Below are 15,534 nucleotides of genomic sequence, written 5' to 3'. Positions count from 1 at the left end.
AGCATTCCCATGAAAGTGGGAGAAGTTGGCCATGGCAGGGCACATCAACTCAGCTACAAAAAAAGCGTTTGGCAGAGGAGAGACAAGATGAGACACCAGCCAACTCACATATAAGCCCAACCACTGGTGACAGTCAGAAAGCGAAACATATCCTAAATCTTGACGTCTATATGCGGGGACCAGGTCTTTTGAGGCTGAGGCCACATTCTGCTCTTCCTGCACAGAACTGGCCTCCCAAAGGCTGCTCTAACTTGAGCCAGCATCTGAGGCTGCAGCAGCCTCTTCCAGCTCCTGGTGACAGTTGTATTTGAGAGACAACCCGGTCACTCGCTCTAGACTAGAATAAAGCCCCCTTACACCATATATGCGGCAGCTAAATCAACCTCTGGACAGAACAGACCTCTTGGGGCCTCACCACAGCTGGCTGCAGCTTTGGGGAAGCTCTGCAGGTACTGAGGAGGGCTGCTCTGTCGAACATCAACTGCTGTCCCAGTGGGAATGAACTAAATATTCAGACTGAAAGCTTACAGGGTGACTGTACCGTAAGGAAAACTTGTCGGCTGAATCAGCATCACTCAATTATGAGCCAAGAGCTTTAAAAATGCCAAAAGTCAGTGTAATTAGAAGCTTTATATGCAACAGCTCCTGGGTATGAAGAATTTCATCCAGGCTTGTACTAACCAAGCTGCAGATACCGCAATGCTGTGCTAACTGAAGCTATAAAAATGACTGGCAGGTGCTGCATACAACACTTGGCTATTTTACATATAGACATTCCTTTTACGCATTGTACTATGCTGCAATAAGTGACTGCAGCTTCAGTACTGTCAATACAACAACACTCACTAAATCACATTTTATCCCCGAAGCCTTTTTTTTTTTTTCTCCGACAGCTTCGGCATTCCAGTGCGTGGAAAGAACATAAAGATTTCTGGCATAACAAATCATTGCTCTACTACACGGTCTTCTGTCTTCTAACAGCCCCCCTCCTGCATAGGTTCTCCCTGTCACAAGTCACTTAATTTCAGCATTGCATTGCACTAACCTTGCAACTTTGCAGAAAACAAAACACATGATACCCTGTCATCTAAAACACAAATGAATCTGTCAGTCTGTTTGCCCCTTTGTCAGCTGCATGCTAGAAAATTGGTACAGGTTACTTCAAACCAAGCAGACATCAGAGACTCTAGGAAGCACTGAGAGGACATTTAGACGGCAGGGTGGGGAGGGAATCCAGCAGAGCAGGTCATCTTGAAGATTCAACTAGTTTCTAAGTATTGTTTTCCGGGTTTTTTAAAATGGATACTTTAGGACTCTTTCATTCCACTTGCACTGCAATTAAGCTACTTTATTCAAAATATTCCCCAAATCCCATTATGGTCTGTACAAGCTCGACCTTTTAAGTTTCCCCGTACATTACTGCCAGCACCTTAGGTTCAAAGTTACAGTTTCCTCAAATCTTTGTAGCATACAGTGAGAAAAAAGGGATGGAGACATCGAATGAAATCAGGCTGAGTCTGCATTTCCCTTAGGGTTATTCACCCATATCATTTGTATCCTAGGAACCCTCTTCCCTCCCCCAGTTCCCTTCCCACACAAGGAGAGACCACCCTTGTCCTGCAAAGGCTGTGTTATTTTTATCAGGCACAGTGTAATCACAAACGGACCAAAACCACAGAATCCTTGTTTCAGGCAAGACAAGACTGAGATCGTCTCAGCTCATAGGTCAAGTTTGCAAAGTCAGAGACCCGCGGACCCGTTAACGCGGTAAAACGGAACCACTCGGGTTTTATCCCATCCCTGCACCTCGCCAGGAGCTCTCTGGTCCCCGAGGCTGCGCCAGGATGCTGAGGCTCTCATCCCAGACAGAGTTCTCTCTCCCACCGAGCCGCCAGGTCTGTCTTTTTCAGTGCATCAGGCCACTCGCTAAAAAGAGTGCCTGCTTTTATCTCAGCAGGAGCCTCTGATTTCCAGTACAAGCCCTCCCCCTTCCCCCTGGGAAAGGGAGACCCCGACCCGCGGGGAGGACGGAGCCACAACCCCCCCCCCCCACCCCACCCCGCCGGGAGGGATGCTGCACCGGACACCGCCCGCCGCAGAGCACCGGGACCCGGGCAGGCCTCCCGCCCCCGGCCCGGCCCCGCCGCCGCATTGTTTTTTCACCTGGACCCCCCCCCCACCCCCCCCCCCCCCGGCTCTGCTGCATCGGCTCCCCCGGGAACGGCACGTCATGAGCCGCGGCAGCTCCGCAGCGGGCGGGGGGCTCCGCGGGGCCGAGCTCCGCAGCGACCCCCCCCCCCCGCCCCCCCCCCCGCTGCCGCAGCCGTCCCTGCCCGCGGGGACACCCCCCCGCCGCGCCCGCACCCCGCCGGGGAAGCGAGGGGGCGGCTGGCGGCCCTGCCTGCGCGCCCACAGCCGGGGCGGCGCGGCCGGCACAGCCGCCGGGACATTGTCTGCCGCCTTCCCCTCCTCCGGCCGGGGCTCCGGCTCCAGATCATTTCCCCCGATAAGCCGCGGCCGCTCCGCCGGGCCGGGCCGGGCCGTGCCGCGCCCGCCGCCGGCAGCGCTCCTGCATTGCGGCGGGGGCCCGGCGGGAGCGGGGCCGCGCTCGGCGGCGGAGCGGTGGCCGCTCGCCCTTACCTGCAGCACCGCTCTCCGTCTCCGACATGGCCCGGCCGCCCGCCGCCGCCCCGCGGCTCTCTGCCCGCCGCGCCGCGCCGCTCCGCGCTCACTGCGCACGCCGAGGCATGGGCCGGCGGCGGAGCTGCGCTGCCCACCCCGGCGGGAGGCTCCGCTCCTTCCTCCCGTCCCCACCCCGCTGCGCCTTCCTGCAGGCGGTGCGGGCAGCCCGAGGGAAGGCTGGGCGCTGGACCCGGCGCTGACAGCCTTCCCGCGCAGGCTGCGGGGCCGCGCCGCCCCTCCCCGCCCGCTCCCCGCAGCCGCACAAGGGAGCCGGGGCTGCGGCTGCCGCTCGGAGGCGGTGGGGCGCTCGGCGGGGGAGGGCGGTGGCTCCCGGGGGCGGCCCAGCCCAGCCCAGCCCTAGATGCGGATTTCACGGCTAGAGAAGCAGAAAACCCCTCACGGTGACAGCTATAAGAAGAGCCCCCCTTCCGCGGCCGAAAGTGACACCCTGCCTCGTCCGTGTGCGCTCGGGGAAGGGGGCTGGAGCGCTGCTGAGACGGAGCGAGGGTGTAGTTTGCAAAGGGGACGCGGGCTGTTTGCCTTCACGTTGACAGGGGTGTGTAGTTACAGCTAACCTGAACAGTCAGGAATCATTAACGTGTCCCCCGAAATCATGAATTGCGAGGATTCTATTTATTTGCCTTTGAAGGGAACTCTCCCCTGTGGTTCTGCAGTACCACCAGGGCTAGAATCTCTTGCTTCCAGCGATTTTTAGCTAATTAACTTGTCTCCAGGACCTGGGAGAGAGACACCCCTACTGTCAGTTGTTCCATGATTAAGAGTTTTCTAACCAAGAAGTCATTACAAGCCTGAGAACAAAAATATAGCTGGTATCCTCCCATGAACAATCCTGGAGCCAGAGAAAATATTTTCCTATGTTCCTCCCATGCTTCATGGTCTCATCCTCCCTTACTTTCCAGTCTCAGTGGCCATTTGCATTTTGAAAGCACTGCCAGCAGATCACACGGGATAAATAAGGGCTCCAAGCCCAGCCTCAGCTCCTTGCTAACTCCTAGGCTCAGGAGGTCACTGTCATTCATCACAATGTAAAACCCACCCAAAGTTTCTCCTGAGTCTCCTCACCAAAGCTGAAGCTCACACAAGGCAGGATCCCTGTGACACCCCTGAGGATTAGGGAATTGTAAAGCAAAACCCTCCAGACTGCAGGTGCTGACTCAGCACCTCCCTCTGCTCCCTGATTTCCTCCTCTCATACCATTACCTCTGTTCCCTGTAAGTTTTGTCACCTCCGAGGACAGAAGGTGTGGCACAAAAGTTAAAATTAAAGCAGTGAACTGCTTCACATCTACACACCTGACTCATCTCAAAGACCTTCACCAATCCTGTACACACAAAAAAGATGACCTCTTCCTGAAATCCACTCTCTTGTCCAGGGGAAAAGCTGAAATCCTCAGTTCCACCTCCCAAAATCAGCTGCACAAAGGGATTTTTCTAAACTGCTGAGGAGAAGAGAGGGAAGGAGCACGCAGGGATGGTGGAACAGCAGCTCGCTCCACCATTCACATCGGCTGTAAGCTCATGCTCTTGCGGACACCCAGTAACGCGAGCATCCCTTGCACAGTCTGCCAAAACCCATGGGCAGGGTGCGTTGGGACAGCGTGTGTGGGGATTGCTGCTTGCTGTTCTTCCCTCCGCTCCAACGAAGGGCAACAAAGGGGAACATCTGGCCAATAGCCGGCTTTAATGACCTGCTTAGAGTGAGGCTGAGTATTTATGCTGTCATTAAACAGCCTCGGAAATAAGAAACCAAACAACTCTCATACTTGGTTTCCTGACAATAGCAGAAACTTTGCTTCAAATTAAATGCGTTTCAATAGCAATTAATCATAGGCTTTACAAATGTATTGAGCTAATTAACAAAGGCAGAGGGAAAAGAAAAGAAACAATCAAGGAACACATCAACACACATCCAAATCATATACTCTCAGGAAAAAATACTGTGTGCAGGCTAATTTTCCGTGATCCCTCAAGCAACAAGGCAACACACATAAAAATAGCACTTGCTGGGTGCAGCCATCTTCCCGAATGTCAAGGCAGTGACTACATTATTCAATATCAAGCCAGGTTGCCTAAGTTACACACTCAGCTGTAGGTGTTTTGAATAATGCAGACAGAGAATATTTGAAGGCATGCGACTGCTCGTTTCAGGAGCAAGACCCTTTCCCAGAGAGCTTAGTATCTCCTTTTAAAATGTAGTGAGAAGAATCAAGTAAAAAAAAATGCATTTGAAGTAAAAGATTCTCAATCTGAAATATAAAATGAAGAACTAAAGCCACTTAAACTGTGTTTTGTTTTATATAGATCAAAATTAATTATATAGATAAAGTATAGAAAAATAAAATAATGCATTATTTTTCCCTTGCCATCTCTCTCCCTTGGAAACAAATAAAGAGGTACGTTTCATATGGAAGATAAAAATTTTTTAAAAGATCACAGTATCAAATGAGCCTGCTCTGGGGCTGAAGAGACTTCATTTTTGTTACTCATTCCATAGGAATTTTGCCATTTTTATGGTCATTTTGACAGGTTGTTTGGAATCTATGGTTTAAATGGTTTGTTTTTTTATAAGCATAACAGAAAATTAGCCTAAATATAATGATAAAAATGTAAAAATACAGTGGATGGATATATTTTGAAATGGATGGCACAAGTAAAGTCATATACATTCTCTGAACACCTGTTCCTATGAACACCTAAGTGAGCTAATTGGCTCGTCCCTTACATGAGATTCAGTTTCAGTGTGGGTCTGGAAAGAATTTTTTTCCTTCTCACTGAACTAACATCAGCTGGCTTAGTACATTGCAGGGGAGTAGCAGCAGAAAGGAAGAACCTTTTTTTGACTCTGAAACATCCAAGTGTTATTCTGCCAGACATCAAGGCACCCATCAGTGTTAAACTCAAGCACCAAACCCACAACCAGTTGCAGCATTACTCTGCCTGTGGGGAGAAGCACGATTTCTGCAGTAGCTTGGGGCAGGCATCTACTTTAAGCTCACTCTCAAGCACCTACTTGGAACTGAACACCTCTCAAGCACCACCGAGAACACTGATTTAATATACTCTATTCCGCATCTGCAGAGCACTTCTTACCCTAGGTGATCCCCAGAAACCTCCAGCCTCAAATCGTTCGATTCATCACACAAGGGGTTCAGATACACTGGCACAAGCTGGCAGCACAATAACAACTGTCTAACCTAGCTCTGGTTTTAGCAGAGCTACCACATATATGCTATCGATTAGCATCAATCAGAATTTTGTGAGAAAACGGAAGATGACCACAGTGCCCTTTCAGGGCCATATTCACGTGCTGTGAGAGCTACACAAAACTGTGGCTAGTCAGTGAAAAGAGCTGTGCGCTCCTCACACACGATTACGAGGGTCTAAGTGAGGCACTGATGGGGTGGCACTGGGAATCAGTGAGTTGTGGACACTAGGCACAGAGATCTGGAAAGAACAGAGGCATTTGAACACTGCTTTCAAGGCACCTGACAGCAAGATGTGCAGACGTTATTACAGACACAGGAGGTTCTTCTCCTCCTCCACTCTGCCCTGTAGAGGCCACATCTGGATGCCTGTGTCCAGTTCTGGGCTCCCCACTTCAAGAGAGACAGCGAACTACTGGAGAGAGTCCAGCGGAGGGCCACGAAGATGATGAGGGAACTGGAGCATCTCTCTGATGAGGACAGGCTGAGAGACCTGGGTCCGTTTAGCCTGGAGAAGAGGAGACTGAGAGGGGACCTTATCAACGCTTATAAATACCTAAAGGGTGGGTGTCAAGAGGGTGGGGCCAGGCTTTTCTCAGTGGTGCCCAGCAACAGGACAAGGGGCAACGGGCACAAACTGGAGCACAGGAAGTTCCGCCTGAACATAAGGAAAAACTTCTTTACCCTGAGGGTGGCAGAGCCCTGGAACAGGCTGCCCAGGGAGGTTGTGGAGTCTCCTCCTCTGGAGACATTCAAAACCTTCCTGGACGTGATCCTGTGCAACCTGCTGTAGGTGATCCTGCTTTAGCAGGGGGGTTGGACTAGACGATCTCCAGAGATCCTACCGTTCTCTGATTCTGTGGTCAGTGTGCCACTAAGGCCAACACTCAGCCCCATACTGGTACCAGGGAAAGTTGTATCTTTAAAACCACACCACATTTAGAACAAAAGAATAGAAAGCAGGTAACTATGCCTTGTAACTTGGCACCTCAGGAATCCCTCATCAAGCACTAGGTCCATTTGCTCAGTTAAAATTCCTAGGGTAATGGTTTCGTACATCAAAGTTTCCTTTTATGTACTTTCTGGACCACCGTTGAACATATAATACCTGATTTTTGTTTGTCACCTGCATAACTGTTATTGCATAATCCTCCTTCATTCTAGCTGTATAGTTTTCCAGTTTACAGCACTTTAACCTCCCCAGGTCTGCTCATTCGTTCACAGAATCACAGAATCACAGAATGGTAGGAGTTGGTTCACGCACTAAAAACTTAGAAATTATTTTTATTACAGAGTGAACTGGCAAGCCGTTTCCCTAGTTGCAGTTGCTATCTTCCCCTTTCCTAAAAACAGCCTTTCATATCAAAACTCAAGAAATCTCTGTAAAGACAAGAACAAAAAACTATTCTTCTCTGTCACAGCCTTTCAATAAAGCAGGTTGCTGAGCAGAGAAGAATAGAAAGGGTTTCTTCAGAAGGAGGGGATTATACAGTTTTCACCTGTCTTTTACACATTGCTCATTCCCGGTATCCCAGCGTCTGTTGGAAGTGCATCGCTCTGGGAACAGAGCCTGCATAGAATTCTCCAGCATTTCCCAGCAGGATGTTTTTACAGCAAAACCGTTAGGCTGCAGCCGCTGACAGGGTGGCTCTGGTGCTCCCAAATCTCTGGCAACAGACTCATTTGGAGAGTACTTTCAAATGCAGAAATGGCAGCCCAGGGCTCACCACTGCTTACACTGTTTGGGTTTTTTTCACTTCTTTTACAAACTAGACTATGGAGATCTGCTGAACACTGAACAGTGTGTCCAATGGTCCTGTCAACCGTAATGTTCGAGAGTCTTCTCACGGATCCAATGGACTCTGCCAGGTGCTGTGTGCCCAAAACCAAAAGATGGGTTCAGTCCCAAAAAGTTTCCACTCATGCTGTATGTCCTGAACGTGTGTTTGCCTTAAATTCACTGTATTAAAAATAAAACAAAACAAACCCAAACTCAGAACAAACAAACAAAAACCCCAGAAGAAACAGATTTATTATATAACTTAATGTGATCATACCATCATCTGAGTATTACTCTCCAAATATGCACCCATCTATATAGAGTAAAGCATGCTGTTCTCTCAAGGCATTTTAAAAATATCAACCAGATTATGCATCCATAGTGGCTTGTTTTACCACACATTTCTTACCGCTTTTGGTTAAAATGTCTGAAATGAATGGTGTATCGAGCATCGCCAACATTTTCTCAGAATCTTGATGTGCCACTTGTCTCTGTACATTCTTTGTTAGCTACCACATACTTCTATTTTTGAAACCTTTAATGAGGGCACACGTATAAATGGAAGTACATAATATCCCAAATGAACAGAGTGAGGTTTTCCTCTCAATATCTAATTTATCTCACCACAGATTACATGAGACCTCTGATCGTTTTTTTTCTCCCTAATCACTAAAGGGATGCCAATTCCATGACACTATACTACTCTATCACTCTGAAGACAGACATCAATAGCAGGTTTTGAATATTTCTAAACATGGAGGCTAGTAGGCTAAAATAAAGACCATGAAACAGTAAGTCATACTATTCACGCAAAGGTGAGGAATTACCACAAGCAGTAGCAAATAATTAAAAAATCGAATTATATAGCAAGTAACAATCCAACGGTCACCTGACAAAGACATGACTGTTTTTAAGAAAAGTAGTTCGTCTTATACAAGATTATCAACACCGAAATACGTAATATATTTAGCTTCTGTAAATGAATACTGACTTAATTACAACAGCTACATAAAAAATAGAAGGAAAAATAATCTATTTCCTGTATTTACAAATGTAAATGAGAATACAGATTGTCCCTGACTTCAGAATTCAATAATGGATAAAGAAAAAAAAATTAAAAATAAGATGGCAGAGCTCTACTGACTTAAAATGTAATTGAAATCAGAAACCATAATTCAAATCTTGGAGAAGCCCGTTACTTGTCCATTCTCCTTTAAATACTAGAAACTGCACCAAAATCTTTAAACTGGCACATGCAACGCAAGAAACATCCTTCCTCTTATTGAATCTGTTGGATTTGCCGGTGGTATTTTCAATAATGATTTATTATTTTAGTCTTCTTTGCCAGCAGAAAAGAATGTTGTTGACATTCCTTTAAGTGTTTAGCCTAAATTATTACTGAACTGCTGAAGTCTGGTAATGCAATAAACCAAGAATTTGTTCAGGAGAAAACCTACTACTCCTTTAAATGTTGCCATTTTCTTAAACTTAACTACCATAAAGATGATGCTTTAATCCCTTGAAGAAACATAATTAAATCATATTAATTTGCTTTTTCATTGACAAAAGAAGAATCACGTAACATTGACCCCATTAGTTGCAATAGAAGATCTGTTTTTTATTTCTTGGTGAAGATTGCCATTTAGACAAAGACACAGTGGGTTGTTAGTACACTATGTATGCACGTGTATCTTATAAAACCACGATTTTCACTGCCCACAAAAATATTCCATGCCTTTTTGTACTTAAGACATGATGGCAAATTCTGGCCACAGCTTCTTTCAGCTGGACTCAAAGTCTGTTCAAACCGATGGCAAATCTCCCATTGCTTTCAGTCATTTTAAATCAGGCCCTGAAACGCAGAGGTTAGGTGACAGCCGCCTCGGGACGTCTGCTACACAACAGCAGCTTGGGGTTGTTTGGTGGTTTTCTGAGGAGGACAGAACATGCTGAAAAGGAGACTAGATTGCTTTCAGGATCTTGCACCACCAGCGATCCCAGCAAGGCCGTTTGGAAACCCAAACAGAGCAAATGCCCTGAGGTTAATGTGCCCACACCTCAGATGACTGTTCATCCAAGGTCTCCTGGCTTTGAAACATAGGGCAGTGAAACTAAATGTAGGTGCTTCTTTAAAATCAATTCTGCAGAAAATACGTGTCGTATGGGCAGGGTGCAAGCGCAATAAAAAAAGCCATCACCACAGGAAACTGCATTTGGTTTGTTTAGCGTGACAGCATAACATTTCGTATGAAAAGAAGTGCTTGACACTGTTTGTAAATAGTGAAGTACGCGTAAAAATACTGTTCAAATCCATTTGACATCTGTCTTCCAAAGGACTGTATTTTTGGCTGAGTCCGTATTTTCAGTCCTTTGCCTTAAGCTTTCATATGACTGCTCTGTTATTTAGAAAGTAGTGACCTTCTTTTACTAATATAAAGAATGGGCAATTTTAAATTTGAATGTACAAAACTACTGCCATCAAAGTATAATTTAATGCAGTGCTCGATGCTGGAGCAGTCCTCCTCCTGGAAAAGCCTTCTTCCAAAGAAATGGAAAAGAAACAGTCAGAGATGACAAGCCTAGATCAAATCAAATGTCTCGCTAACTAGCTAGCACTAGCACTAACAGTGCTAGCATAAAGTAGGTCTTCAGACTGCATGACATCAATAAAAACTGGTAGTAAACAAAAAATAAATATGAAGGTACTGCTCAAGAAGCAGGAGCACATGGTGAGGAATATACAGCAAGGAGTGACTGCTGAGGGAAGAGTAAACACGAGGAGATAAGAATAGTATTTTCTAAAACAAGGTCATTGCAGAAAAGGTTTCAGATTCCAGCCTATGTTTATAGCCTTTGGTGTTAAGCTGTCCAAGAACAGATCCAGAAAGACTGACTTTGTAAAAGCAAATTTTTTCTGTCATCCTTTTTCTCACCCGAGGTGCTATCTGTCAAGGCCTATAAACTTCACCGTGGATAGATTATGTTAATAAGACATGAAATACTGTATATAGCTACAGGGAAAACGACGTGTTTGTATCAAATACATCTTCCTGTTCACCAATGCAAAATCTGAGGCGCACTTTCTACACATAAATGGGTTTGGAACGACATTCATTTAAAATTGTATTCCCAGTCATAAACGGATCAGGCAGACAATGGACATGTAAGCAATCCAAACATTGCCATGAACAACTATTTATAGTCACCCTTCCTTCTTCAAACTTTTCAATGCTGGATATTTAATCAATACAAAAGCAGCACACTTAACTCTCACCGTCTCGATTTTGCACTTGAGGTAACTCAAGTAAGAAGTTTAAAGTCAGCTGTTCACAGGCATCCATAACTCATCTTCCACAGCACCGCATGGGTATTGTGGGAGCTCAGTATCTCTCAAGACTTAAGGCAGGGAAAACAATAGTTCAGAAGTGTTCACTAATTCTGGATGGTTAATTTTAGATTTTCAGTCTAACTTACTGCTTCTTTCTCTGAGATGGGGCTGCTCAACATCAGAAAGAGCAAATGTCCCCCATTTAGAGCACTCGGAGACAGCTAGATGCCTGTCTTGATTTTCAAATTCACAGAGGCAGCTAATCCTCAGTGAAAATCACAGGAGACGATTGCAAAACTGCTTTTCAAAGCCATCTGGGAAGTCATCTCCATTTCTAGGTCCTTTGACAACCTCACAGCCACAAGTGTTTTCCCCTTTAATAGATGTTTCTGTGTATCCATGTGTTTGCAAGATTTTATACTCTGTCTGCAACTACAAGGATTTTTGCTGGAAAGAAAATTAAGTTTGCCTTGAGGTAGTTCTCTTAAAACTGTGTCTTCCTACAGGTATTTCAAATTTCAAGGACTTCGAATGACTGGGTACCTACAGTTATCACAGACAAAGAAAGGAAGCAGTTGTACTCACATGTGAAATTTCCGTGTGTGTTAGGTATGAACAAGTTCTATGTGGACACATAGCATAATTTCCTCTTGATGTGGTACAGTTTATAGACAAAAACACAATTTTAGATGAGTAATTACAATCATCATTCTTTTCCATTTACTGCTAAATATCATCTTCTGTTTGAAATGCTTCGGTATTTGGCTGGCCTGTCTCACTGGTAGAGCTGAGCAGGGGCACTAGAGAAGACTTAGGGACTGGCCTCTTTCTAGGCCCTTGTTCACCAGTTAGGGACCACTGCTTTCTCAGAGTCCTACTGTAGCACATTTCTAAGCCTGTATGTACCTGAGTTACTGCCAACTGGCAGACGCAGATATTCTTTCACAGCTAATAAGCTGCCTGCTGCTTCAGCTCCAGCTGATGCCGTGGGATCTGAAGCAGGATTTTTAAAGTATGACTTTCTGTGTTTCCACTGCTAGTGCTTTCTGACCCTTTTGGATGCTTTGAGCATGCCTAGGCCACAAGGTGACTAGCTGTTCAGATGTATATAGCGGAAGAGAGAGGTGCCTGTCTTTCCCTGCTTTCAAACAAAGATGCGTTCTGGTGTTCTAACAGGGAGACTTGAACTTTCTCTTGCAACCAAGATATGGAGGTTCAGGACCTTTCCAAATCATACTCGCGAGACAGTGGCATTCTGCAGGCATATCTACCACTTTCTTGATGTCTCTTGTTCACACACTCATGGTGATGACTTAGACATGCCTCTAACTCCAGAAGAAATTTCATGTTTAGGAATCCCAAAGGAAGTGCCTGCTTACTCAGAGACCATCTTAGTCCTATCACAGTTCTTGATGTTCTTGTCTTGGCTAGTAAGATTTTCTCTCCACACAGCTGATATCTGCGGGGCTGCTCTGGGTTACCCATCTCTTCCTTGTAAATTGCTTGAGGACATCCTGGAGCTGAGGACTCCACAAGGCTCATTGGAGACAGGCAGTGCCAGGCACTGAAGGGTTCAAGTACCTTTAAAGGCCTAGGCCTGAGCCAGCTGGATTTCTTTTTATCACAGCAAGAGGTCTTTTAAATATCTTAATGTGAGTACTGCCATTTGTCACAAAAGAGCAAAACAATAAGCCTGGAAAGCATTTAAAACTTTCAGTCTTTAAGGGAAAGATCTGAACTCGCTCTAAAATACAAATTCTTTTGAGAATATAGAAGAATTTCTGAGTGGCCATGTGAGACACTCACCTTGAATCTGGAAAGAGAGGGATGTAACAGTATGAATGCATTAAGGGATACATATCTACCTCGTATCTTTGTTTTCAGGTAAACTGCTATCCAGGCTGTCTCCACTGCTCTGTTCTGCAGTGTAAAATAATCTGAAATATACACCACAGTACTGCACAGATGCCAGATTTAATTTATAGGCCTAAATGAAGTAGACTTCTGATGCAAAGCTGAAGCCAAATGTGGATTTATGTTTAAAAGTAAGCAAGGGGGACCTAAGGCATGTACTTTTGAAGTACAGGACAAAAAGGCTGACCACAACTTCATCCTTGTTTGCCTGTCAGCCATCCCCAAAAACCTACAAAACCCTGCTAAAAAGGCCCAAATTAAATTCTTTGCAGAATTTCCCCAGTAGAGGTTTCTCGCTCCTTCCTCCTGAAATCCATCACTTCTGCAGGAAAATCTGAGAACAGAAAAATATTACACTCTAATCATAGGCTCAAAACGTGCAAAAGATGCAAGTTAAACACACTGGCTCAAGGTTCCCTAACTGCTTGTATCCAATTCTCTCAAGGTTTAAAGTAGGGAAGGGAGGAACGTGAGGCTGTAGGCCTGTATTCTTGCTGTTACACCAGCTTCTGCAGCTAGAAGTCACCCGGACAGATGATGTGAAAATCATGCTGGATCCAAACTGTTCAGGACTTTGAACACTCCATTCATTCTCTTTAAATAAGGCAGCAACCACTTTCCACAGCAGCCAAAGCTTCCAGTGATTGCAGTGTATTACTCAACATACCATGTACTACACTAATCTGCTCAAGAGGTGATGGAGGCACAGAAAACTGTGTAAGGCCAGCATCTGAGAGGAAAGGTTGCAGACTCTTGGGCAAATGCAGATGATAAAAGCATTCCTGGCGGTTGGTGCTATCTAAGCATTCTGGACAGCCAAGGACATCTTCAGAATGGCACAATATCATCTTCAGAAACTCCACTCTCGTTATCTATTTCAATTTGTGCAGTGCTTGTTTTGTTCCTCAACAGCCTTGCATGAGCCTCTTTAAAGCCAATGGAAATTAAACACAGGCAAGAACAAAATGGAAACCAACTCCTTACAAAACAACCATACATAGGCTCTGAGTTGACAGACAAACCTGAACCCAGTAACATTTTTGGATAAATATCACTTTGATTTTCCTCTTCAAGCCCAAACACGTAACATTGATCCCATCAGGAACCAAAACAACAATCGCCAACATGTTGGCAATGAACTGAACACATCTCAAAACCAGAAACAAAACCACACACAAAACACAAATGCAAGAACAGTCAACAAAAATCTAAAATAAAAGCTAAACCGATCCGAGAGAACTTAAGTCTGTGATCGTACTCCTCCGTTTCACGAAAGCAACAAAAGATGCTGCACTGCTCAGACCAAACCCTGTTTGTCCCAAGGCCTGAATTTTACAATATATTTGTATCCTTAGCTTACCTTTTCTTCTTAGGCGTACATGAACTAGCCTGGCGGATTCACTCAGTGCTCTCTACAAAACCTATAAGCCCTCAGTCACTGACAAAATATTCATAACTTTTCAGTGTTATTCTCACTGTACCTGCTCTTTGAGCATCCCCATGCACGGCATACAACATACAAAAACACGTTAAGGCAGGAGTTCCAGAAACACGCAGCCAGTGCCTACTACATAGCTAATGACACTGTCCCAGCTGATTAATTTGTGCCCTTTGATGTGACTTTTTTCTTCAGCCAAGTTAATATGCAGGTTTAACTTTGCAGAGGAAATCAATCACATTCTGTTTAAAATTCCAATAGTGTAAATCTGAAGCAAACTCAGTGCTCTATTCCCAGTGTTATGGAAACACAAAGACAGTAGTTTAGACCAGCAGCACTGTGACACGTGATGCATATCTAAAATCAGACACCAGTAATGCACAAAGATTACATTTTAGATTAGCAACAATGTCCCAACATTGCACAAGGAAAACAAATGCAAGGCAGCTTCAGGAGGAATAATCTGAATATCCTGTAAACATGTCTGAATTCTAAATTAATCCCAACAAGAAAGCCTGCTGTCATTGGTGAGTACACCAGTCAGCAGCTAGCAAGAAATGAGCAAAAGTTTAAGTACAGAGGAATAGAATTAAACGTTTGGATGTAAAACAGCTACATATTGTGACTGTCAGGAGACTGGAATTCGAATTGGCAGTAGAAACATGTCAAAAGAAGAAAGTCAGAGAAGACATGTCATAGAAGCCATAATATGGTTGAAACTTAAGAAGCGCTACCACAAAATTGCTACCTTGTGACATACTTTTATTACGGTTTATATTTAATCTTGTATATTCTTTCTTGTGCTAAATCTTGATTGTTTCCTTTGGCTCTGATAATAATCCAAATCTGATGTCCTAATTACACACTCCAATAGTTTCTAGGACCTTGAGGAGTAAAAAACAGGACACAGCTGCATCATGTCACTGAAACTATTCACCTTCCCACCTGAAACACCAGTGTTGGCTCAGAAATGCACCACAAAGGTGTCCACCACTTTTGCCACCTGCGAACTCTTGCCAGTCAGAGGCAATGACCAGAGTTCTCAGATAACAAGTGGCGAATGAACAGTGTCCAGCTGCACATCAGCGGGAAAAATCTGACCTTTCCTAAACTGACCCAGAAGCTTCCCTGCATCTAACAGATAAATATGTGCGTAAACAAACATCAGC

The 15,534-nt window shown here is 45.0% G+C and overlaps 1 protein-coding gene across 1 annotated transcript in view; it reads right to left on the bottom strand.

The window, feature by feature from the left end:
• Window positions 1-8,137, bottom strand: part of HSPA12A (heat shock protein family A (Hsp70) member 12A) — a 64,681-nt gene extending 56,544 nt beyond the window's left edge. The window contains exons 1-3 of the mRNA XM_086466851.1: window positions 8,095-8,137; window positions 6,751-6,825; window positions 2,733-3,058 (exon numbers count right to left, since the gene is read on the bottom strand). Coding sequence (XP_086322977.1) covers window positions 2,733-3,058; window positions 6,751-6,825; window positions 8,095-8,137 — 444 coding nt within the window. The remainder of the gene's footprint in view (window positions 1-2,732; window positions 3,059-6,750; window positions 6,826-8,094) is intronic.
• Window positions 8,138-15,534: the final 7,397 nt, after the last annotated feature.

Source organism: Leptosomus discolor, chromosome 6 (assembly GCF_034619465.1).
Source record: "Leptosomus discolor isolate bLepDis1 chromosome 6, bLepDis1.hap2, whole genome shotgun sequence".
NCBI lineage: Eukaryota > Metazoa > Chordata > Aves > Leptosomiformes > Leptosomidae > Leptosomus > Leptosomus discolor.
Note: the sequence above shows the minus strand (reverse complement) of the source record. Positions and strands in the feature narration are given on the sequence as shown.